Source organism: Physella acuta, unplaced genomic scaffold, assembly GCF_028476545.2.
Source record: "Physella acuta isolate Inbredline_101_S28 unplaced genomic scaffold, ASM2847654v3 ptg000061l, whole genome shotgun sequence".
Taxonomy (NCBI): Eukaryota; Metazoa; Mollusca; class Gastropoda; family Physidae; genus Physella; species Physella acuta.
Window position 1 is genome coordinate 338,215 of NW_026731581.1, and position 25,431 is coordinate 363,645.

General features: G+C 34.8%; 1 protein-coding gene across 1 annotated transcript; it reads left to right on the plus strand.

Moving 5' to 3' along the window:
• The first annotated feature begins 1,993 nt into the window (after positions 1 to 1,993).
• On the plus strand, positions 1,994 to 25,288 carry LOC131949126 (receptor-type tyrosine-protein phosphatase T-like). The gene is made up of 31 exons (XM_059310894.1): positions 1,994 to 2,205; positions 2,694 to 2,762; positions 4,898 to 5,032; positions 6,024 to 6,188; positions 6,452 to 6,625; positions 6,845 to 7,069; positions 10,675 to 10,881; positions 12,995 to 13,135; positions 14,178 to 14,318; positions 14,447 to 14,587; positions 14,723 to 14,863; positions 15,146 to 15,286; positions 17,119 to 17,259; positions 17,878 to 17,998; positions 18,483 to 18,607; positions 19,175 to 19,347; positions 19,533 to 19,620; positions 19,717 to 19,793; positions 20,220 to 20,256; positions 20,987 to 21,084; positions 21,252 to 21,371; positions 21,464 to 21,609; positions 21,716 to 21,851; positions 22,165 to 22,311; positions 22,499 to 22,619; positions 22,826 to 22,899; positions 23,040 to 23,174; positions 23,761 to 23,913; positions 24,053 to 24,180; positions 24,310 to 24,445; positions 24,544 to 25,288. The coding sequence occupies exons 1-31, from the start codon at positions 2,031 to 2,033 to the stop codon at positions 24,679 to 24,681; spliced, it is 4,149 nt and encodes a 1,382-aa protein (XP_059166877.1). The 5' UTR covers positions 1,994 to 2,030; the 3' UTR covers positions 24,682 to 25,288.
• Positions 25,289 to 25,431: the final 143 nt, after the last annotated feature.

A 25,431-nucleotide genomic window follows, 5' to 3' on the forward strand; every position in this document is an offset into this window, starting at 1 on the left:
ACAATTTAGCCAGTGGCGTAGCTAGGATTTTCGGGCCCCTATGCAAAAATTATCAATGGGCCCCTTCGTCACCCGTTAGGCTACAACTGACTGAGTTAAACATTGCTACCAGTGTTTCTTCCAGACTTGTTTTCTCGGGGGGGGGGGAGCACTTGAAATTTGGGGGGGGGGTGCGGGCGGACTAAAATTTCCGGGGAGACGGGACACTATTAAAAGTATATACTTTCTATATCAATTCCATTTTGTTCGGGGGGTAGGGGGGTAGACTCTCTTCGGGAGGGGGGTTCTGCCTCCCTCCCCCCTGAAGAGATGCCTGGAAGAAACACTGATTGCTACTCACGAGGGAGGAGTTTTAAATAATATAATTTTATTTATGTCCTGGTTGTGTATTTAAACTGTACTGTATTATTATGTACTGCACCCTAATGAAAGATATATGGGGTCACTAGGCAAAGGTGCGGTCCACATCCATTAACACCATTTAGTCGTGACACCATGACGAAAAATTGTAAAATGTACTGTCAAAACTATGTTTTATCCAGTTAAAATACTAAAAGATTAGGAAGAGATGGGTGACAGCCCACCGAAAATGCAAAATTGTTGGGGGGGAGGTGGTGGGGGGAGAGTTACGCCTTCAGTAAAGGCTCAGGGGGACAGCCGACCTTGCAACAACTAACCAAACACAATTTTGGAAAATTGTATCATAATTTATTTAGATTTGATTTCTTTTTCATGCTTTTAAGTTTGCAAAATTATTAATGGGCTTCTTGAGATCTAATTGTCCAAGTTACTGAACCAAAAGGCATATTTACAATTTGTTTCATAACATCATCATAATATCCAAATAATCAAATTTAAAAATCCCATCATAGACATCAAACTCTCCATTATCACCATCGAATGTTAAAGAAGTTTTATACAGAACTGGCATACCCGTCCCCATTGCTGCGACCTAGTCGTATATATAAAGGAGACAGGAGGGAGATGCAGGTTTCTGCGTGGTGGTGGTGGGGTAGGGAGTTTCCCACTCAGTTGAGGTTTTTAGCGATACGTGAAAATGTACGGGTGCCGGATGTCGTATCTCACATTTAAATTGTATAGGCTGATTCTCTGAATTGCTTCCAAAACGGCGGCAGCGCTTGTGGTCTTATTAATACGGGGTGGTTCCTTATCGACGACCCCCCCCCCCCTCTCCACATTCAGCTACTGTGGTCTTATTAATACGGGGTGGTTCCTTATCGACGCCACCCCCTCCCCCACATTCAGCGCCTGTGGTGTTATTAATACGGGTGGGACCTATTCGACGCCAACACACCCTGCCACACACACACACACACACACCCTGAATGCCACTGCCTGTACACTATGATAGGACTTGGGGCCTTTTTTTTTTATTTTTAATCATTTCTACAGTTGAAAATAAACAACTTGATTTCCATTTTCTTTTTGAAATTGTTTGTATAATAAAAATATTAAAATTTATTAACTTTTTTTAAGAAGAAAAAGAGGGCCCCTAAGTGCCTTGGGCCCCTATGCCTTGCTTACTCTAGCTTTACGATAGCTTCGCCACTTAATTTAGCTGAGTTTAATCATACTGTACGATATTGCAATTGAACAGGTTTTGGTTAGGCTTCATTGACCTACACGCTTGTGTAGCAGCGACGGCCTACACGCAATACAAACCAGTTTTATGCTTCCTCCCAGGAAGGGGAATAACTTCAAATGCAAGTATTTGGAAGGTGGGAGGCGGATATTATACACTGTCTAAAATTGTCGCGCACAATATTTTAATGGACCAAATGTGGCCTGGCAAGGTTGCGTCCTGTGTTATGGAGAAATTACCGGTTTCAATTTAGGTCAGCTATTTTTAATTATAGTTTAGTTGTAAAAGTTTTTGTGATATTTACATGTGTCTGTGTTAAATATAAACATTAATTAATTCATACAGTTAATTTAAACAAATGCAATTCAATAGTCGAATTCAATAGTCGAATTCAATAGTCGAATGTATAACTGTGCTTCAGTGTTTTATGTGTGCTGTTCTTTTCATTTTGAAGCACGATACGTTCTATTTATTTTTGTCAATAAAACAAGTAGATCTATGGATCAACGCGTTATTCATTTCACAGCTAGGAAGTTTAATTAGGCAAATAAGAATATCCAGTGGAGGCAAAACATCTGCCATTTTGTCTTCTACATCAACAGGTAAATTGTTTAGTCATTTAGATCCAGCAAGAATCTTAGATATTTTAGTATACTTATTATATTATAATATTTACTATTATGCATAGATCTTAGTAGGTTTTATAAATCGGGTTTGCAGCTTTATAAAACGGATGTTTGGAACTTATAACTCTCATTACAAAACATTAATTTAATTGGTATCAAACGTTGTGAGCAGCTGTCACATATGAGAGTTACTAAGCAAATTTGTGGAAACTTCGATATAGATCGTCATTTCCAAGAAGTTATTTTTTGTAACCTTGTAATTTCATGATGATTTTTTTTTAAATGATAATAAAAAATAGCACATTCTATGGATTAATTTTATTTGCTGGATATGTATTATTATGTTAGTGATCCAGTTAATATTTCTCAAAGAGTTACAGTAAACACATACACTAGTAATGGGGTTGCTTGTAAACGCGAATAAGCCTCCCAGAACAAAGTTGTTGTTTTTTTCTTTATTACAGGCATGTTTGTTGTATTTCATGGAACGTTGGTATCGTTGGTGTTAATTTTCCAGTTATTTACGGAAACTGGTATGTATTTATAAAAATATGTTTAAAGAAATTACTTCTCTAACTATCTATATCTACCACATATAAAAGGGGTAGCAACAGAGGCGTATCAAGGTTTTCGTTGTACGGGGAACGAAAAGAGCAAAAAAAGGCGCCGAATTTTTAACACGTTCTATATACGTGTATTATATATATATATATATATATATATATATATATATATATATATAATTATTACTAGCTGTATGTCATTACTTCGCTATGATGTAAAATAAATTGAAAGTAGCACTCTAAAGAAATAAGAAAAAACACACAATGTAGGCCGACAAAACAAAAATTGCATCAATCTAAACAAAATATATATATATATATGTACATACAAACTCTACAACCAAAAACAATGAACGTAACACAATCTGTTTTGTAATTCTTGTAAAAAAAAATTTCTTACATAATAATTCATGGGAAATTATTTAAGACAAGTGAAATAGGGGAAATAATCACTCTCTTAATATAAATATGTATATATCTACACATTCAATTATAACTGTCAAAACAAATAAATAATTACTTTAGATTACAATGAAATTGCTAAACACTATTCGTGTTTACAAAATGTTTTTGTCCATAATCAAATTTTAATATATTGTTATCATAAATGCTAAAGTATTACAGCATAATGAAAGTTTTAAAAATCAGGGTTGGTATAAAAATACGCTTTTAGATATCATAAAAACATTCGGAATAACAGCCTACATTTAATTAATATCGTTTTTTTAGTTCATATCATATATTTCTAATTAAGTACTGCTTCTTTGTGTTCTTTAAAGAACATTTTTTAACATAGTGATAGGTATGGATTAGATTACTGTATTGCTCACACACCTTTTTACTGGTTATTGCAAAAACAATATTCACACAGAGTTTTACGTTTAAAAAGCTAATTTTCTGGCGGCATGGTACTTTGGTACATCATTACGCGTTTTTCTTCATGTACTTAACAGATCAGTTCGGGGTGGGTTGGGGGGGGGTGGTGGTTTCAACTTTATTCACCCCTGTCCGTTCACTTTAGGTCAATTATCCAACCCAGTGTATACCTAGGTGTGACATTAATGTCGCTCTACACAATTGTAGTGGTGAGATGTGGGGGGGGGGGGGGAGATAACCAACTCAGAGTGAACATAGCGTCAGTTTTTAGATGACTGTTCTAAACATACGTATATATTTCACAAATATATATTACGCAAATATATATTACAGAAATAGATTTAAATAAGTAGCAGTGGTATTATGACAATATTTTTTTACAGAGTGGTCCATGGGGGAGGGGAGTTGTAACTGTTTCATATAATTTGTAATCGTAATCACTATCGCCCAAACTGTAAGAATATTACTTCTTCATCGTGATGACGTTGTTGATCTTGTCAAAATTTCCATACCACTACGCAGTTTGCTCATAAGTAAATTTAAATAGAGGTGCCACATCAGTTGTATTTGTTTCTGTATTGTAATTTTTTTAAAATTAATCACACGATTCAAACGGTATATAAAAAGTAATTATGTGTGCAGTTTTATGTATAACATTTTCTAATTCAATTATTCGTAAGCAAATATTTGAAGATTTGTAAATGTTTCGAAAATTGATATTGTAAGCGGATTTTTATTACTAAATAAATAAATAAAATCAAGAACAGTTATATTGAAAATGGATTTCATTTTTTTTAAACGTAAACAAATAACTAATTTAACATTGAATATTAAAAAGATGAAAGTTTACTACATTAAATTACTGATAAAATGAAGTGAAAAATAAAATGATTAGGTCATCAGTTTCAGTCTCGGTATCATCATTATTTAACGTGTGTGTATAATTGTACAAATAGCAATTTAAAAAGCAGTCAAAAAATGATTAGTCTTATGCCAAAACGATTTATCATCTTTGGTGTTTTGTTTTTAAACAATTCTAAATAGGCTTTTGCAGTAAATTAATTTCTTGAGATAATTTGTCTGAGACCGTTTGTCCCCTAACCCCTTTGGCAATCTTCTGACTCGCTGTAGATCTGGTGTTGCAATAAGTACATATAAAAAAATTACACAAAAGCAGCCAATAACTGAATTACTAGAATCTCTCTAATGAAAAGATTTATCCTTTACAGCTGGAGCCGACCTGTGGTTTGGCAGCAACCAACAGTTTTTGTGTCGATGTACCGACAACAATTGTTTACCTGATGGAACTTGTGCTGATGGTGCCAGTTGTTTAAGTGAATGGTTTGGTCCGTCTTGTCAATATCGTAAGTAAAATAAGTTTATTAATACAGTCAAGTGTTTGGTGGATGGTTTGGACTGCCGTATCATTATCTTGGGTAATATCTTATTTAAACACAGTAGCCCATTTCTTATATTACCGTTTCCTGAATTTTCTGTTAAATATAATTTTCTCGAGAGTTCAAGCTCAAACTAATGAATCAAGCATATCTTTTAATAAAGCCGGAGTGATCTCCCCTAAACTTTCTCGAATATTCTTATATAACATTACGTAGGATGGCACCTCAGGATATAAATATGATTTTTAATCCATTTTTAATTACTTAAACTTTTTAAAATAGAATAAAATCTCGTACAAAAAAAAAGAATTGCTCACCAAGTGAACGCCAAACAATATGTGTATAATAGTGCGGAATATTATTAGTACTTTATAAATTCACATTCGTTTTTTTTTTTAGAAATCGGAAATAGCGTAAATTAATACTTCCGTTCGACGGAAATTACTCAAACTTCGACAAAGGCAGAGAATTAGATCTTTTACTTACTTGCGAAATTTCATTATCTATCTGAAATAGTACTCAAGTTATAGGCTTTTGAGAAATTGAAAATAGAATAAGTTCCACTTACGGTTACTGGAAATCGCTGAAAAGTTGATAAAGAACTACACATTTGATATAATACTTGTAGCTATATCGGTACTCAAATTATCGTGTTCACAGATATACACACACACATACACACACAGACATACGGACGAGATTGCAAAATTATGTTTTTCCGACTCAGGAGGTCTACAACTTGCAAAAATCTCGATTTTTTTCACGATAACAATATTTTCTCTATTCTTCGTATTCGAGATGAAGTAAAAATGCATTACATTGGTTCTCTCACCCTAAATACCATTTTATGTATTGTTCACATGAATATTTGCTTTATCTTTGTACTGATAAAATGTAGTTAATCATGCCTACAAAATGTGTCATATGTTTAATGTAAATTTTTGCTTACATTTTTTAGAGAATCTGGCCACAGTTTACACAGTACAAACGTCACCATATAATGCTTTATTAAGTGTGACAGATGACAGCCAATGTAACGTAAAATCTGGCAACACAAACTTTGAAGTGACTTGGAACGTTTCGAATCCCTTCACATTTCTTTGGTTACGTTTTTACCCAAAAGGTTATCTTTTTATTTAAATTTCGTAATTAATACTTTTTCTTTGCATTGTATAAATAATTTAAGTATATTTTAAAATTCTAAAATAATAAATAAATAATATTAAATTGTAGAAAGACATATAATGTGCATTAATGTTGATTCTTCTGCTCCATAAATTTGTTCTTAATTTGTTTTCCGAGATATTAAGAAAAATCAAGGCAAAATCCACTTTTTAACTTTTTCAGTCTCACAATAATTATGCTATTTTTATTTTTTAAATACAGAAAACAAAACCACTCAAGAGGTTTCAATCCGAATTAATAATGGAAACGTGGAACCACTGCAAGTTTTTACAATAAGCAACACGACAATTGAAATACGCAGTCCGAATATTTCTATGATAAGAAGTATAAATATAACAAATCTTCAAGATTTATGTTCTCTGTATGTTAACGGGGGTGAGTTTATTTATAATGGAAACAAAATATTATTTTATTATACATTATTCTTTTTACGATAGACAATAATTAATATTTGTACATTATCCTATAGGAAACTGCATCATCAATAAACACAATCATGTGTGTGTTAATACACATTTTAGCAAAAAATTATTAATCGAATCAATTTAATATAAAACTTTTCAAATCTATTTCATTATAATTACTTATCTGCAGGTCGAAATATAGCACTAAAACAAACTGCTACACAAGATAGCTATTTTAGTGGATCACAACCAAGCAACGCTGTAGATGGTAACAGAAATCCTGACTGGTATGGTGGCTCATGCATCCACAGTGCTGGAACATATGAGTACCACTACTGGACGGTACGGTTTGACAAAGAATATTTAGTCAACAGATATGTCTTGTACAGCAGATATAACGTACTATCTAACAGCCGTAAGTAGTGACATTGTATTTTTTATTATAATTATGTTGTAATTTTATTACTAAAGTATTAACAACTTGCATTTGTTAGCATTTGTGGGAGGGGTAGTGGGTGATCAGGACTATTCCCAGCCACCAATACCTTCCCCAAACTCAGTCTCCTACCCTCCAAATGTGGGTGGACTCATAATGTACATTTCGAATTGAGCTCGAGAATTTCGGGATGTTTAGTAAATTGCTTACCAATTTTTAAATATTAAAATTCAAGATCTCTATATACATGTATTTTTGTCAGAGGCGTAGCGACCCTTCCCGGCGCCCGGGAACAAACTTTTCGATTTGCACCCTCCCCCCCCCCCCCCCCTCAAGATTTCGATTGCACCCCCCATCGTTTACCACAAAGCTACTAATTTTAAAACTATAGATATCGTAATGTATAAATCCGCTAAGCTGTACCTTCCTGTCCCCGCCACATTCTCTTGTCTGGACGTCCACTGAATGTATTCGCTATCTCAAAACTTCTAATATTATACTTATTCCATTTAAATAATGATCTATATCACCTAATAATGCTACGTTTTCCCGAACATATCTGATATTGAATATTTTTTAAAAATCAATAATAATCTTCAATGCGTGACGAAGACAAAGCTTCTATACCGATGATGGAAGAAATGTCACTCTACCTGGTGGCTTATATTACAGTTTTAGATATAGATCTAGAAACAAACATTATATATATATATATATATATATATATATATATATATATATATATATATATATATATATATATATATATATATATATATATATAAAAGCAAAGTGGGGGTGGTTAGATTGGCTGTTATAAACAATACTTGCAGGTAAGTAAAATGAAGTTCATTAGTGCGTATGTTGCACATGTTTCGAGACACATGGGTATTTACGTTTAAATAGAAGTTTGTTAAGTTATATTAAAACCGACCTCATAATTAAAGGGTGATAGCTTTAATGATAAACTTCAAAGGAATAGAAATACAAAGAGTTTAGACCTAAGGTCAAATATATTGGAATAATTTACTCACCAAACTCAATCCATCTAGAATTTTAATAAAAACTACTGCAATCATTTATTTGTATTCAAAAATAAATACAGTTTTAAAATTGTAACATTAGTATTTAAAACGACGCGATTCCCTCAACATTTTTGTTGTATTGAATTTGGTCGCGGGGGGTGGGGGGTGGTTTGGGTGCAAAGCCTAAATCATATGTAGAGGTGTTGTGGCCTAAGGAGATGTTATGTAACATTACACTTTCTTGTATATACAAAGTATAGAGAAAGTCTTGTAATCGTGCAAAAAAAAAAAACCCTGATTTTTGCAAATCTCGACGTTATACACCTCCCTAAGTTGGAAAAAAAATAGTTTTGCAATCTTGTACGTATGTATGTGTGTGTAAGTGTATGTGTGTGTGTGTGAGTCTGTAAACACGATAGCTTGAATGCCGTTACAGCTAGGTTAATGAAATTTCATATATAAGTATTATATCGAATTTGTAGATCCCTTTCAACTTTCCAGGGATTTCCGAAAACCAGAAGTAGAACTTATTTTACTTTCAATTTTTCAAAAGCCTATACCTTGAGTACTGTTTCAGATAGATAAATGAAATTTTCCGTATAGGTAAAAGATCTAATTCTCTACCTTCTGTAAAATTTTGAGTAATTTCCGTTGACCGGAGTTAGCAATTTAGGCTATTTCTAATTTCTCAAAAAAGCATGTGAATTTATAAAGTACTAGTAATATTCCGCATTATTATACACAATTTATTTAGCGTTCACTTGGTGTGCAATTCTTTTTTCTACGAGATTCTATTCTATTTAAAAAAATTAAGTAATTAAAAAGGGATTTAAATTATTGTCTATATCCCGACTTGCCATCCACCGTAGTGTTATATAATTAAAGAATATTCAAGAAAGTTAAGTGTAGATCACTCCCGGTTTATTTAGCGTTGCAAGATGTAGTGATCTTTAATAATTTTAAAAAAAATATATGCATATCTGCGTTAACATTTCTTTTTTTACATTAGGACATCGCAATATATATTATATGTATATATATATATATACACACACACACACACATATATATATATATATATATATATATATAATTTTCTGTGTGTGCGTGCGTGCATGCGTATGTGCTAATGTGTACGTGTGTGTGTATGTGTTTCTGGTTGTGTTTGTGTGCGTGTATGTTTGTGTGTCCGTGTGTTTGTGTGTTTGTGTTTGTGTCGAGCACTCGACTTTTAGTTTCTTTTATACAGAGTATAGAGGAATCATTGTCTTTTTGTGCACAATTATCACATGAAATTTTGACAATTTTCATCGAATTAACTCTCAGTACTTCATCATATACGAAGTATACAGAACTTATTTTAATCGGGCAAAAATAATAAATGCAGATATATCAAAATGTAATCTTTCTAAGCGTTATAGAGTCTGAAAAACTGCACTTTGTCTGTGTGTGTGTTTGTGTGTGTGTGTGTGTGTGTGTGCATATCTGTGTGTCTGTGTATCTGTGTGTGTCTGTTAATACGATAACTTGAGTACCGTTACAGTTATGTTGATGAAATTTTATACCCAAGTATTATATCAAATTTGAAGTTCTGTATCAACTTTTCAGCGATTTTCGATTAACGGTGGAACTTATGCTCTTTTTTCATTTTTCAAAAGCCTATAACTTGACTACTATTTCAAATAGATAAATGAAATTTCACATATAAGTTAATTTGTCAAAATTTGTCAAAATTTGTCAAAATGTCAAATCTTGAGTAATTTCCGTCGATCGGAAGTAGCAATTTACGCTATTTCCGATATTTTAAAAAAACGCATGTGAATTTATAAAGTACTAATAATATTCCGCACTATTATACACAAATTGTTTGGCGTTCACTTGGTGAGCAATTCATTTTTCTACGAGATTCTTTTTTATTTTGAAAAATGTAAGTAATTAAAAATTGATTAAAAGTCATGTATATATCCCGAGTTGCCATTAGTGTTATGTACTAATATTCGAGAAATTTTAGGGGAGATCACTCCCGGTTTATTTTTCTATATCAATTAAAATTCTTGAAGCAGAAGAAGGTAGGGGGGGGAGGGGGTAATAGAGGTTGGGCCTCTCTTATATGCCCCCACTCCATCCCTCCCCCCTCACCTGCTCCAAAATACAGTGGCGAAACTGCAGTTTTAATGTGAATTAAGTATATTCTGAACAACTTCATGTTTAAATAATTTCAAAAACTCACAAAACCGCCATTAATATCCAAAAAACAGCTCAAATTAAGTTTTAAAGCCTTCGTGTTAAATGCGTAAGTGTGACGACTCGCATTCTATAACACACGGCTCCGTCGTCACAATTCGTCACTTTAAGTCCTAACCAAAGTGAGTAAGACGAGTGTCAAATGTACTAATAGTCATACCCCAGTGATATATTTATCGCCAATATTTGTTGTTCTTTTTTTATTTAATAAACAAAATAATTCCTATTTTTTTTATGCAAGTAATAATATCTATTTAAATTTTTGTATTATGAGTTTGAGCAGAATTTTCACACACATATTGTTTTCAATTAAAGCATATAATGCTTGCTGCTTGGATCGTCTTCAACACTTCAACTTGGTAAGCAGGGATGTCAGTGGTCAAACAGTTCTAACTTACACAGAAAATGGAACTTTACAACAGTTAACTTATACTGTAGCATCTGATAAACTCAAGGTGTCCAGTGTTACAGTATCGCAGGCTAATAACATTCTCAACTTTTGTGAATTTGAAGCTTATGGAGGTAAGAATAGTTTTGTTACATCATCTATAGAAGTAGCGTCCAAACCTTTCTCTTCATTGGTGCATTTATTCAGTCTTTTTTCCCCCGAAAATCTGTGATTCTTCTGTAATGTCCTAAGATTGCCAAACTAAAACCTAATGACTACGTAGAGAGATGTGTTAGATTTTCCATTTTAATCTTTGTATCTTTCACCAATAACACATTAGCATTAAACAATTTATATTGGTATAATAGATATATAACGAAGCTTCGAAACACTTTATTGAATTACGTTTCTTGCTTACGAAGCGTTTTTAAATGCTCAAACATACAATGTCATATAAAGAAATCTTAGCAACGCCTACCACATTTAACTGCATATATCATTTAATAGACCATATCCTAATATATAACTTTTTAAATAGCGCTTTAACGTAATTTCAACATTTTTAAAAATTATTTTGTTCCATTAGTCGGTTTTTAGGTCTTATATTGTCTTAAGGAAGACAGTAGCATCAAAATAATAATGGACCGTTAGCGGAAACAAACCTATTAGACTTTAAAACTTAGTATGGTAACACCATAAGACAGTATATGAATGTGAGCCTGTGTGTGATAAAAAACATTTTGAAAGAATTCGATCCAAAAAAAATGTTATAGGGCCTACTAGTTTTATATGGACATTTTTTTTTAATTATGAAAAACTCAAGCTAGCTAATACTAAAATGTATAGCCAGAACTAAAACGATTGCATTGTGAGAAAAATTTAAAGTGGTAAAAAAATTACATTTCGTAAAAAGTTCTTAAAATTTCAAATGTTATCACAATGGTACTTTTTCTTTGCAAAATTTCAAACAAATTATATATAAATTATTGTTCTATATTTTTAAAACATAATTTTTTTGTAAGAGTATCAAATTTTAAAACGGATACAAAAACAAATTTTTAAAAAAGTTTGTGTTATAAACAAGTTTTCGTGTAAACGCTGCTTCATAGCGAATGCCGATACAACTATAAAAATGTGTAATGCATATGTCTATTCGTTATTTTTAAGGGAAGATTTTGTTACTTTACCTTATGACTGCCCATAAGGGAAGAACTAGTGTGTGAAGATACATATTTTAAATAACACTGCCAAATAGGATAGGGGCAAGCAGACACCTCTGCCTCATAACAACCATGGTTTTGACCAATGTTCCAATTCTTTTGTTGAGGCATACGGTCAGTGCCGGTTTATATATAGGCAGAGTTTCTTTCTTAAATAACCTACCACACCCTCGATGCACGTCGACTTTTCCACCCCACCCACCCTCAGGAATGAAATATAATTTATATAGAAATTATAAACTTTTACCAGTGTCCCCCCCCCCCCCCACGGAGAAAAAAGTCTGAAAGAAACACTGTACATTGGTCATTGTCCAGACAGACAGAACAGGGGTATCAAGCATTTCTCTCACACATTTTACCAATCGCTAGACTCGTAGGTTTTCACCAGGCTGTTTTTGCCAGTTTGGTCAGGGGACGTAATAATATGGTCTTAATACATTTCCGAACTTGTGACTTTCGAGTTAGCAAGGGTGCGTGCTGCCGCCAGACTACGCTATCCCCTTTCTTATAAATCCTGTTGGGATCTCAAACCATCACTCCATATTTGTACGCTTTTTTTTAAATTCATGGTCGAAACTTTCAAGTGCAATCTTACACACTTTTACCGGTCTGATTTGTTTCAAACATGACACTTACCTCAAAATCCGAATATTAGAGGAACTTCAAGAGGTTATGACGCAGAATTACTTTTAAATAGTTTGTAAACCTGTTTAGATGGACATAAAATTTAAAAAAAAACGCCATTCATGTGAGGACATTAGATGAAACGACATTGTGTTGCCCAAACACCGTAGTCCCACCTCGGCAATTTATTACAATATAGAGCTCAACACTTTATTTAAAGTTCGATAAATAGTGGCATAATATTATCTTGAGAGATAATTTTTCTTTTATAACGAGAATCTAAAATAAATGTTGATGTAATATAATGCACATTTGTGAATAGTTATTTTAGTCTAAATACTATTTTATTACGATTTTATTCACTCTATAAATATGATTTAATTTTATTATACTTAAACAACAGATTGGATCTGCCCACCCGGCAAATTTGGCCTAGAATGTAACAAAGACTGTCGATGTAGAAATGACGTGCCCTGCTTCACAGACACAGGAACTTGTTCTTCAGGATGTGCTGCAGGTTATACAGGGATGGGATGTCTCACACGTACGTTGGCTTTATCTGTGTGTCTGCTTTTGTTAGTTATACTTCATTCAAGTGTCATAGAGAACACAGTTTCTTCCAGGCATCACTTTGAGGGGGCTCCGCCCCCCCCCACCCCGAATGAGATGGAATGTATATAGTAAAATATACTTTTACCAGTGTCCGCCCCCCCCCTCCCCCGAAACTATCAAGTGCCCTCCCCCCCCCCCCCTCCCAGAGAAAAAAGTCTGGAAGAAACACTGATCGAGAAATAATAGCTTAATGTAAATCTGGGCAGTAGAAAACGTAATACGCAACTGTTCATCTGCACGGGCACCTTGTTTTATCACAACTTATAATAAGTAAGATGGTCACGTGGTACTTTAAATGTCCATTGTTGTTTTAGGTATTAGTGCAGGAAATAGTTGATATTCTCACGGTATGCAAACCCAGCTCTAACAAATATCTGCAAGGAAAAAAGGCATGATAAGCTATTAAATGTGTAATATATGAAAGTGGATTTAGCTTAATGAGTGGCAGATTAAGGGAGGGCCTAAGTGAGTAGCAGTATAGGACGCCCGAGTTTTAGAGAACTCCACATTTTCTCTTATCTGAAATAGTAAGAATCATTCTTTTGTTTTTACAAAGAAAATAGATGATTGTTCAAGGCATAAGCAACTTTTTTTGTTTGTTAAATTTACAAACACTAATAAATATAAATATTTTTTATTTAAATACACTGTTGTCTTTTAGCTGGACACAAACATTATAATTTGAATTGCTGCCTTCATCGTTTCATGTCAGTAAGCTCTCCCTGGAAAAATAAAACGTTTGTTGCTCCATTAAAATGTATTTCGATTGAACTGCTTTAAAACACAAGCATTGAATACATTATATTACGCAGCCTGCTTCGTCATGTCTACACATGTTCACTTGATGGATCATACGCACATATTTTATATAAAGTTTACAGCTTATTATAATCATGCTTTGTAGTAAGAGTTTCAAATAAATATCCATTTTCCTCAAGATTTAATATTTAATAATACCTTGTCGTTCCTTACAGCATGTAGTCCAGGAACATGGGACGTAGACTGTGCTAACACCTGCAGCATTAACTGTCTAGATATGACGTCATGTGACTCTATAACAGGGGCCTGCGTTGGGGGATGTGTGGCTGGGTTTAAAACACCTACATGTATCCGAGGTAAAAATTTTAGATACATGACACTACTTAAATGTCACCTGTTAGGGCTTGAAAATGCCTACTAGAGTATGAAGCAGCAGTAAATTTAATTTATAAACAGTCTATATAATACAGTATTTCCTTTACAGGTTGTGATCCTGGAACATGGGGTATCAACTGTTCCATGTCGTGTAGTCCACATTGTGGGGGAGATAAATCTTGTGACCCAGTAAATGGTACATGTATCAATGGTTGTGATGAGGGGTATACAGGAGTACAGTGTGATCTAGGTAATAAAAGCCTTCTATTGTTCAGCTATTTAGTAGCTTTAAAATGAATTTAAAGACTTATTTGGAAATCTTATCAAGTAAATATGCAAATAAAGCCTCTTAATGTGTAATTGTAAACTATTTTATTTGTTTTAGAATGTGCTCGTGGATTATGGGGTAAAAACTGCCAGAACAACTGCAGTAGACACTGTGTACACTCTTCGCTTTGTGATATTAAGAACGGTGCATGTTACGGTGGATGTGTTGATGGTTATGTACAGCCAACATGTGAACAAGGTGAGTTGTTTACATGGACATGTGTACTTGTACGTGCGATGTCAATAAAAGACAGATGAACTTAGCTAATATACTTCTGTTGGCAAATATCTTCTAAGAAGCAGATATAGAATTATCTCCATACTTGAATCAAATGACATAGTGTCGTACTCACGGTACCAATGTCAATTTGAAATGAATTGCGCGTTATATTGCAAAATATTTTTACTGTATTTTATATAAACGCTTAGTTTTAATTTCTTTGAATCAACAATGTATATGAAGTTTATAATTTGTATTCAGCCTGTGGTTTTGGAACATGGGGAATCAACTGTTCCATGTCGTGTAGTTCACATTGTGGGGGAGATAAATCTTGTGACCCAGTAAATGGTACATGCAACAGAGGTTGTGGTGATGGTTTTGAGGGACTGACATGTAATGAAGGTAATATACGCCTCTTTTGTTATCAAAGCTATCAAACATTGTATAACAGGTGTGTATGTGAATTTATTATTATGTCTGACAACCGGACTTATTCCCAACACAGTATAAGGTGTATTGAAATGACAAGTTTTTTGTGTCGGGTATAACAAAACTTTAATAACTAAACCATGTTCATACGATAATCAACAAAGGATTGCAGGTTATGTAGAATGTTAAAAAATATTTGATACTAAATACAATTAAACAAGGGACGTAATAACTGAAACTTCTGGTACAACATAATTCATCTGCTACATGTTGTAACACAGAACACGTGCCCTAGTTAACGCTCTGTGCTGTATTAGTCGCTGACAAGTCTCCAGTATAGTTTCACCTTTCTTTGTTCTGTCGTGTTCAAGATATTAGTTTTAGAGCCCAACAGTGTGTGAAAAATTAAACATCGTAATTCGTTTGAAAATGTAAAGAAAAACTAAGGGAGTTCACTCTTGTTGGTTGGGTAATGGCAATATGAAAGTGGACAATCTATATATACTAGGCATGCTGCCCAGCTTTGCTTAGGCTTTCGAAAACATTGAGAATTTTAATGCTTAATTAATTCGCCCGAGGGTCGGTCTACGACCTCAGGAGTTATGAAGAGGCTCCTCCGTGGACATTTTTTTTTCGATTTATAGCTCATATAAGGCGCCGGTCAGTCGAGGTCAGTTTTGACCCCATCATCGTAGACTTTTCGGCCAACCGGCCCCCGTGTTCTGTCGCCCCAAGGCAAGATCCTGCCAAATTTGAAGCGCCTGCGGCGCCGGGAAGTGCCCTATCGGGCACCCGACAACTTTGCTTTATATATTATAGAGATTAGCAAATTGCATAGATAAACAAAGATTTCAATAAAGTAATTAAGGCCTGAAATACTTTAGTATAGAAATGTATTATTTGAATAGATGAATCTAGAATATCTAGATCTAGAATCCAAATAAATAAAATAAATTTTATGAGTTTAGGCCGGAAAAATTGTATTGTATACATTTCATAGTGTACGTAGATCTAAATCAAATTTGAATGAAATAGCTCATTTCTTTTTATTCTAAACATGGCAGATGACGTCATTAGTTAATGTATAAGCAATAGTGACGTCACAGTTTTATGCGTTCTTTTTCACATCTAATTATGCTTTTCCGGTTGCATAAATAATACTGTTTCTCTACATTAGAATACGCCATTATTTTTTATTTTTCTTCTTTAAATAAAATTGTGGTTATACATTTAAAACATCTAACATATTATTTTCAACAAAAGTCCGTATAAAGTTCTCCATATATCGCTGCCGATTCTGACGTGATGTCCGGCGAAAATATTTTGCGGACAGACAGAGAGAGAGAAGAGCGCACACAGCCTTTTATATATTAGGATAATTCTCTTCTTGTAGACGTTAGAAAACAAGCTGTAAGCGCGCCTTGCAGTCCCCTCTCTACCTCTCTAGGAAGTCTGGTGAGCTGTGGTTCACGCTAAATGTTTACAATCGTAGAGCCGGGTTTAATGACGGCTATTAGGTGCAGATAATTTAGTTTGAAACTATTTTAAACTTAGGGGAGGTAGCTAAGAGGAGGCTGCTTTTATGGGGGGGGGGTTATGGGTTGGGGGAAAGGAGGGGGGGGGGGGTTATCGTCCTTAAAGACTTACTGATAGTGTTTTAAAGCAAATATTTTCAGTGACAGCAGTGGTACTGTCGAATTCACAAATTATGAATTACTGAAAATTAAATAAAACAACAACTAAATAGCGGCGTATGTTATGCAGCGGGCCGGCTCGTTAAGAATAATCGAGTAATTTTTTTTCAGCATGTTCACAAGGAAGATGGGGCAAAAATTGCCAGTATTACTGCAGTAGACATTGTGTAGATGTCGAGGTTTGCAATGCTACAAGCGGCGCATGTGCTGGTGGTTGTGTTGATGGTTACCTGCTGCCAACATGTCAACAAGGTCAGTTGTGTGAGTTGTTTACATGGGCACGAGTGTTAGTACACTAAGCTTAATTGGTTGTAAGGGCTAATTTTTTTTTATATTTTTTGTTTTGTTTTTTGGGATGTAGAGATCAATCATCTTAGTACTACTGACTTACCTGTAAACAATAAAATTATAAAAATTAAATAACTCTGAAAGCTATGATAATTATAGTGGATATCTAGGCATGTCATAACAAATTAAGTAGTAGTTCTGTATATTTATTTAATTACTTAAACCGCTCTCTAAAACAGCAAAACCTCGCTCATTACCCATTGACCTGGTTGTCACATCTGCTGCAGTCTAGAAGATTCCCAGATTAGCCAGAGACTCCCAAAGCATTTCCTGCATATTTGCTTCTATAACCTTAGTACATGCAAGAACAAACTACAAGGCAGCAGTTGTTTAATTTCGGAGATTTATCGAGCCTCATTTGCCCTGGGGTTCGAACTCGGGACTTTTCCGTTTAGCAATCATGACCTTTATCAACACGATCACTAATTTTTAAATTAGTTTTTTTTTATGGCTCCATTGTCTAATAGACCATTGGGTGATTGCCATTGGAAATCCAAGCACACAATTTACTTTTCCTATTAGCCATTGTAGCAAAACAGCAGGATGACGCGAATCAGGATATAAATCTAGCTGCAATAATAGCACCCATCGTTGCTGGTGTTATAGTCATCGTTATAGTTATACTTGGTGTTATCTTATGGAGGTAAGTGCTTCATTAAAATCTATAATATAAAAATGAAAGTGTGAGTGTCTGTATGTGTGTGTATGTGTGTGTGTATCTATTATGCATGCCTACATAATTCATTCGATCACCATAAAACTTTATGGGAGTTGTTGAGAGTAAGCATGGACAGGCTTCTACAATAAACAAAATTCAAAACTAGCAGTAGGGCTCAGCTTGGCGCCTTGAGTTTTCTAGCGACTACCTTAGCACTTGGGATCCGTTGATTTGTTGAACGCATGGGGTCGGGGATACGACTAGATTCAACAAACCGGATCTAGGGCGGTCGTGTGACGCGTCCGCTAGCGACCGGGCGGCCCGGTGACTCTGAACGCCCCGGACTCCCCTTTAACGACGTTGGAGTTTAGATTCGTTTTGAAATAAAATTTGATATAATAAATCTCATTTATGTGTGAGAATCTTTTTTAAGTGTAAACGTTTTTCCATCATCAAACTTGTGTTATAGAAGAAGAAAATCCAAACACCGTCCTGCAGATGAAAATCCTTATGTCAATGATGTAACACACCCGGCTACAGCAGCTACACATGAAGAGTTTTCAGACTCCCAAGTACCACAATATCCAGTACCACGTAAGTGATGAATAGTGGCATCAGCTATGTTTGACATGAAAAATTTGATTACGATTGTTGAAACGGATGAAAAACTTGTTTTTGACATTTTTCTCGTCAAACTGGCCGTAAAATGATTTTTTTTTTAATTTAAATCTTTTAGAATTTAAGAAATTATTAAATAAAATGTGCGAATGCTGCTACCTCCTTGGCCACATTTTATTTACTTTAATAAACCCTTAGAGGCGGCGTGATCAAATGGTGAAAGATTTGGCTGCTAGTCCAAAGGTCTCGGGTTCGGATCTCGGCTCGGGCTTGTGACTGTAGGAGGTCACTGGTGGGCATAGTGCTGACCACATCATCCTTACATATACTTGGGCCAAGAAACAAATGACCTCTACTTCATCGCTAGCCCTTAAAGGGAGTCTTTTTAACCCCCCCCCCCCCCCAATTTAACAATTGGCATTAGTCATTTTTGTAACATCCACTGTCTACTCTTAATATGTGAGATATGGTTTCAATGTAAATTTGAACTCTACTAGCATCTCTGTAAATAAACTATAACATTTGTTTAATGTACTTCTTTAGCACCTAAACAAGCAGTTGACAAAACGAATCAGACAAAATCTCAACACAAATCAAACAACAACAACGAGTATCAGAACACAGTGCCGCTTGAAGCAGACACGTCTATACCCTTAGAGAATCTACACACCTTCCTCCAAACACACAGCAGCACATTCTTTCAGGAACAGTTCAAGGTAAAATAGTCAATGTTGATGTTTAACAGAGAAATGTAGTTTTAGGACTTATATATATATAATATGTATATATATATATATGTTTATTTGTGTGTGTGTGTTAATATTTATATATATAACAACAGGTATAACTATAAATTAACAATATATTTTTCTTACCTATTTACATAATGTGTGCCCCACAGAATATTCCAGTGCCTGAAAATGTGTCTACCTCAGTCGGACAAAGTGAATTAAATAAAAACAAAAACAGATTTAAGAATATCTGTGCATGTAAGTTTATATATTTTCAATCACAATTGGTATTTAGTAAATACTAAAACATAATGTTCATGCACACACTAAAGATATGTCTACCCCACTGGACAGACGACCACTCTAGAGTACATCTTGAGATCAACCTGGATGAGAACGAGGGAGATTACATCAACGCTTCATATGTTGACGTAAGTTTATTTTCAAACTAAACAGAAACTTGTGATGTTCCATATGCTGCATTTCATCTTATCTGTTACGGTAATGCCCAAGACACATTGGACAGATGACGTAGTCCATCTGTTTAGTTAAAAAACCACGGCATACTGAGTGATAGCTTTTATTGCCCTAACGTGAGTCAGGTAACAATCAGAGTTGGGTGGACTCAGGGTCGGCTACAGACTCGAGCCCAGGATCCGAACTCGAGACTGTCGAGTTAGCAGTCTAGTTTGTATATAACTACTCCTCTTTTAAAAATTTAAAACTTCATTTACAATGCTCATGATAGTAGAAATAAATTCGAAACATAATTTGTCTTTTTTTTTCTCAAAATATTAACAAGAATAGCATTATAAAGAGGTTTTTGTTCCCATTAAATTTTCGTTTAATCCAAACAGGGTTACAAAAGTGATGAAAAATTTATTGCATCTCAAGGTGAGTGAAACGTTTAAGGAATTAATCAATACTAATTTTAAAACAATCTTCTCTTTTACAATTATTGTTCCAGCGTGAAAGAAAAGATTGTCGTAAAATACCAGAAGATAAAATTATATTGAATAGTTTTAGATTTGGATTGTAAGTGTGGTAAAATGAAATATTTTCATGTATTTGTACAAGACAAAAGTATTCTGCGTTGTTTTATTTTAATCATTTGTTGTGCTATAAAATAAAATATGTTCTTACATTTAGAACCAAAGAAGTCATTCACCTTGAATGTATTTAACCATTTGATTTGTCTTGTATTGTGAAATAAAATATTCCCTATGTTTTAGGGCCAAACAAATTTATACTCGGTGATTTTATTTGCATATTGAGGTATTTTTAAAAAATAAAATATTCCCTATGGTTTAGGACCAAAGTTATCCTACAATTATTGTATTCTCATGTTGTGGTAGTTTTTTTTTTAAATATTCCCTATGTTTTAGAACCAAACAAAATTATCCTCAATGATTTTATTCGCATATTGTGGTATTAAAAAAATAATAAAATATTCCCTATGTTTTAGGACCAAACAAAATTATCCTCGATGATTTTATTTTCATGTTGTGGTAGTTTGTAAAAATAAAATATTCCCTATGTTTTAGGACCAAACACAGTTATTCAAAAGTATTTTATTCTCATGTTGTGGTAGTTTTTAAAAATAAAATATTTCCCTATGTTTTAGGACCAAACAAAGTTATCCTCAATGATTTTATTCGCATGTTGTGGGAGCAGAAGACGGATAAGTTGGTCATGTTAACAAATCTCATGGAGGATGGAAAGGTTAGACGGTGCATCCAACTTTTAAAAATACAATAATTCATTGGTCATTTGTATTACTAAGTGTTGATCAACTAACGAATACATACAACATACGATGATTTTAGATTCTCACTGTTTGTGTATGTGTACATACCATGTTATAACACCACACAACACTGTATCACCAGATGAAATGTGAGAGGTACTGGCCAGAAGAAGACGACTTACAGTTCGGCAACATCACAGTAACACTAACAACAACAGAGGTGTTTGCTGACTACACTATCAGAAAACTTAAACTTCAGCAGGTACGTCAACAGTTTACTCTATAGTATAGCAAGCGACAAAATGGCCGTGTATCTGTCACGCCATTGTAAAGATAAACTTTTTGTAATTCCAGAAAGGTCAGCCGCCCCACCCTCTCACACAGTTCCACTTCACGTCCTGGCCAGACCAGGGCGTGCCCTTGACCCCATGGGCACTTGTGGACTTTGAACAGATCGTCTCAGCTGAGAAAACCACCAAACCCATCGTTGTCCACTGCAGGTATGAGCTTAGAGATGGTCAGTGGCACCTTTAACACATGTCAGCACTGCGGTTTGTTAATTTGCAACACACAAATCTAATTTTACTATTTGCATCTGATCACCAGTGCTGGAGTGGGACGTACTGGAACCTTCATAGCTCTACGTCACGCGATGAGAGAAGCTGAGGACACTGGACGAATGGATTTCTTTAAAACTTTAATCAAACTCAGACAGGCCAGAGTCTTGATGATACAGACTGCTGTAAGTTGTGTTGGTAAAACTTTAATCAAACTCAGGCAGCCAGAGTCTTGATGATACAGACAGCTGTAAGTTGTGTGTTGTGTTGATAAAACTTTAATCAAACTCAGACAGGCCAGAGTCTTGATGATACAGACGGCTGTAAGTTGTGTGTTGTGTTGGTAAAAATTTAATCAAACTTAAACAGGCAAGTCTTGTTGATACAGATTGCTGTTAATTTTGTGTTAAATTATAATCAGATCAATATCGATTAGACGTTCTTAGGATAAGAAATAAGAAATTCTGCGTCAGTAAACGGGTTAGTTTCATCTTCCAGGAACAGTACGAATTCCTACACAGGGCAGCAAACGTAGCCATGCTCTGTATCGGAACAACTGTGACGTCTCGCGACATTACAGAGAGAATCAAGTTTTTAAAAACCAACGTTCTCTCTGGTAGGACCTTGATGGAGAAAGAATTTCAGGTAAACAATGTTTTTTGTTTTTCTTCGTGCAATAGTTCAGGAGCAAATAGTCCCAGTGACACCCCCCCCCCTTTCCTAACGTACTCTCAACTTTCCTCAATTTTATATTTTGGTTTTTCGGCTTTGTATATTTAATTAAATAGAGTACTATTTCTACCACAAATAACCAACTGATCTAAATGTTCAGACTGTATGCAGACTCTGTGAACACTTGGTCACAACAAAAGATGAAACTACAGACAAAAATGGAGTGTATCAAAATGCAGAAATCTTGGAGAGTAAAAATAGAAACACCTCCATCTTACCAAGTTAGTTTGTAGCATTCATGTTGCAACTTATGAACCAACATTTAACCAAGATTGTTTTGTTTCACCTCTGTATTTTTGTACCATGTCTGTTCCTTTATTTAAAAAAAAAACGTATCCCTCAACAACCTACATGTTGACAGTCTCTATATAATGTAAAATACTTGTACTGACAGTCTCTATATAATGTAACACAACTTGTGTTTTAGACAACACATACAGAGCTCGCATATCCCGAGGGTCTACAGATATGGATGACTACATTAATGCAGTACTAGTGCCGGTAAGGTCTACCACTCTCTTCAACCTTTGAAATACATTAGACATAGACATTTACGTATATAAATGCTTATGACTTCATGTGTTACCATATTCCCAAGACTTGCAGTAAAAGAATATGTTACGACCAATCTCTATCCTCAGAGTTTCCGCAAGAAAAACCATCAAATACTGACCCAGTTACCCCTCCCCTCTACAGTTGTTGACTTTTATCGTCTGGTCGTTCAGTACAAGGTGGCTGTCGTGTTGGCACTACACGGAGAGTCTTCAGCGCACACGGTACAGTCTTAACACCACACACGGTACAGTCTTAACACTAGACACGGTACAGTCTTAACACCACACACGGTACAGTCTTAACTCAACACACGATACAGTCTTAACACTAGAAACGGTATAGGTCTTAACACACACGGTACAGTCTTATCACAACACACGGTACAGTCTTAATACCACACCCATTGTTTCTTTCAAGCATCTCTTTGCGTGCCCCCCCCCCGGGAAAAAAGTCTATCCCCAACCCCCGAACGAAATGGAAAATGTATATACTCTTAACTTTAAAACACATGATCTCCAGTATTTATTTAACAAAGGTTTAATGGGGAAAAAAGCTATAAAGTCCGAAGACACCTAATAAAAATCGAGTTTTTGCCACATTGTTTCTACCTTTTTTTTTTTATTGATCGTTGTTTCTTCTCCTTTAAAATATTCTGGCTTCATTTAACAGCCTCATTTAATAATAACACGAATAAAATGGAAAAAAAACTGTTGTACAAGAATCGGTTTTGTCAAAATTTTCATAAATAATATTCAATGTTGACATGATTACAGTTAACATTTGTCCCCCTCTAACTATCTGGTGTAGGATGTAGGTCACTATCTACCAGACAACCCCACAGAGCCCCTACATTGCTCTCCATTTGAAGTTACGGTAGGGCCCGCTACTGCTGATAATGTTTGTCAACAACAAACGGTAACAGTGCAAGCAATGGACAGACAATCCAACAGTGAACTTGACGTGAGTTATTCCACTTGAATTAGGTCTTCTAGTAATTACACAAACTATTGATTTGTCAATCTCAATGGAACATTTCCAAAGTTGCATGTTGACGTTTATATTTGGTTCTGGTAGTATTTATGACGCTTTATTCCTACAGAGGGCGCACACTTTCACTCACTTAAAGACGACACTAGCAGCTTTCGATGTTAAGAAACTGCTCAAGATCACCAAGAAAGTTCAGTCCCATTCAGCTAACTCAGATGGTCGTGTCCTGTATATGTGCAGGTATGGTGTACGTTAAATTATATCCCCATCACAACCATATTAGATCGATTACTCAGGTGTAGTTCGATCTCTCTAGTCCTGCTACTTAACACCCCCCCCTCTATACCTGGTAACAACTCTCATCCCCAGCGACGGCGCCCACCTGAGCGGTCTTCTCTGTGTACTCACGCTCTTGCTGGACAGGATGGACCACGACAGGTGTTTGACCGTCCCTCTGGTTGTAGGCAGTGTCAAGGTCATTCGGCCACAGGTCATTTCATCGCTGGTAATACACCATTACAACTTACACCTGTAAACAGTACACTATTAAATGATCACTTCTGATGTATTTTGTGAGCAATCAATACCATATGTTATCCACAGACCCAGTATCAGCTATTGTATGAGGTTTTAGAGAGGTACAACGACACCACATCCACCTACAGCAACTTTGGCGTGGCCAGCCAGTTGAGTGTCCGTGCTGATGACGTCACTATTTATGAGAACAACACAAGTATATAAATATATTCATGCTGGGGTGTTGGCGTGAATACTGTATTGACAAAAGTGATGTTATGATAGTCGCAATAATATAAATACTGCCTTCACAAAAGTGCTGTTATGGTATGGATGCTGTACTTACATGAGTATTGTCGTGACAAGGATGCTGTCCGGATATAATTCATTTCTAGCGATTAACAGACTCATAGTTTACACTAGAACAGATATAACTATAAAAAGGTTAAAACCTAACACCCTACTCCATTCAAGTCAATAATGACAAAAAAGATACAAACTATAAAACAATAAAAATTGATCAACGTTTTAGCCTGATCTGATCTATATTTGTTTGGCTTCCTACACGGAAATTGTATTTACTTGTATTTACTTTCTATTCTTAAATCTGGCTTTGTTTGCTTGTTTGGATGACTTGTCTCAGCTGTTGTACATTTATCTTGTTTTTATCTTGTGATAGAATGTAAAATTTAAATTATGTAAATATCATCTAAAGAAGAATGCCATATATGACAATTGTGATATTTGTTAATGTCTTTTTACGGTGAAAACATTTAAAATTTTATATTTTAGTCGAGCTGCTATTTATTTTGTGGATATATTAAAAACACATTAAAGGAATAACAAAACAACAGTTTCCGACTTGTTTATAGTTCAAACACTTATTTACTTTAAAACAAAAACAGGTCTGGAGTTAGGGCAAGTGAAAATTTACGTAAGAGATTTGGTTTTTATCTCAGGTGGATTAACGGATGG

Excerpts from the sequence above, each read along its gene's own strand:
- LOC131949126 (XM_059310894.1), top strand. The coding sequence starts at position 2,031 with ATGTGTGCTGTTCTTTTCATTTTGAAGCACGATACGTTCTATTTATTT. Across the intron at positions 6,626-6,844 it reads TTCTCTGTATGTTAACGGGG|GTCGAAATATAGCACTAAAA; the intron begins GTGAGTTTATTT and ends ACTTATCTGCAG. Across the intron at positions 19,348-19,532 it reads TCTTTCAGGAACAGTTCAAG|AATATTCCAGTGCCTGAAAA; the intron begins GTAAAATAGTCA and ends TGTGCCCCACAG.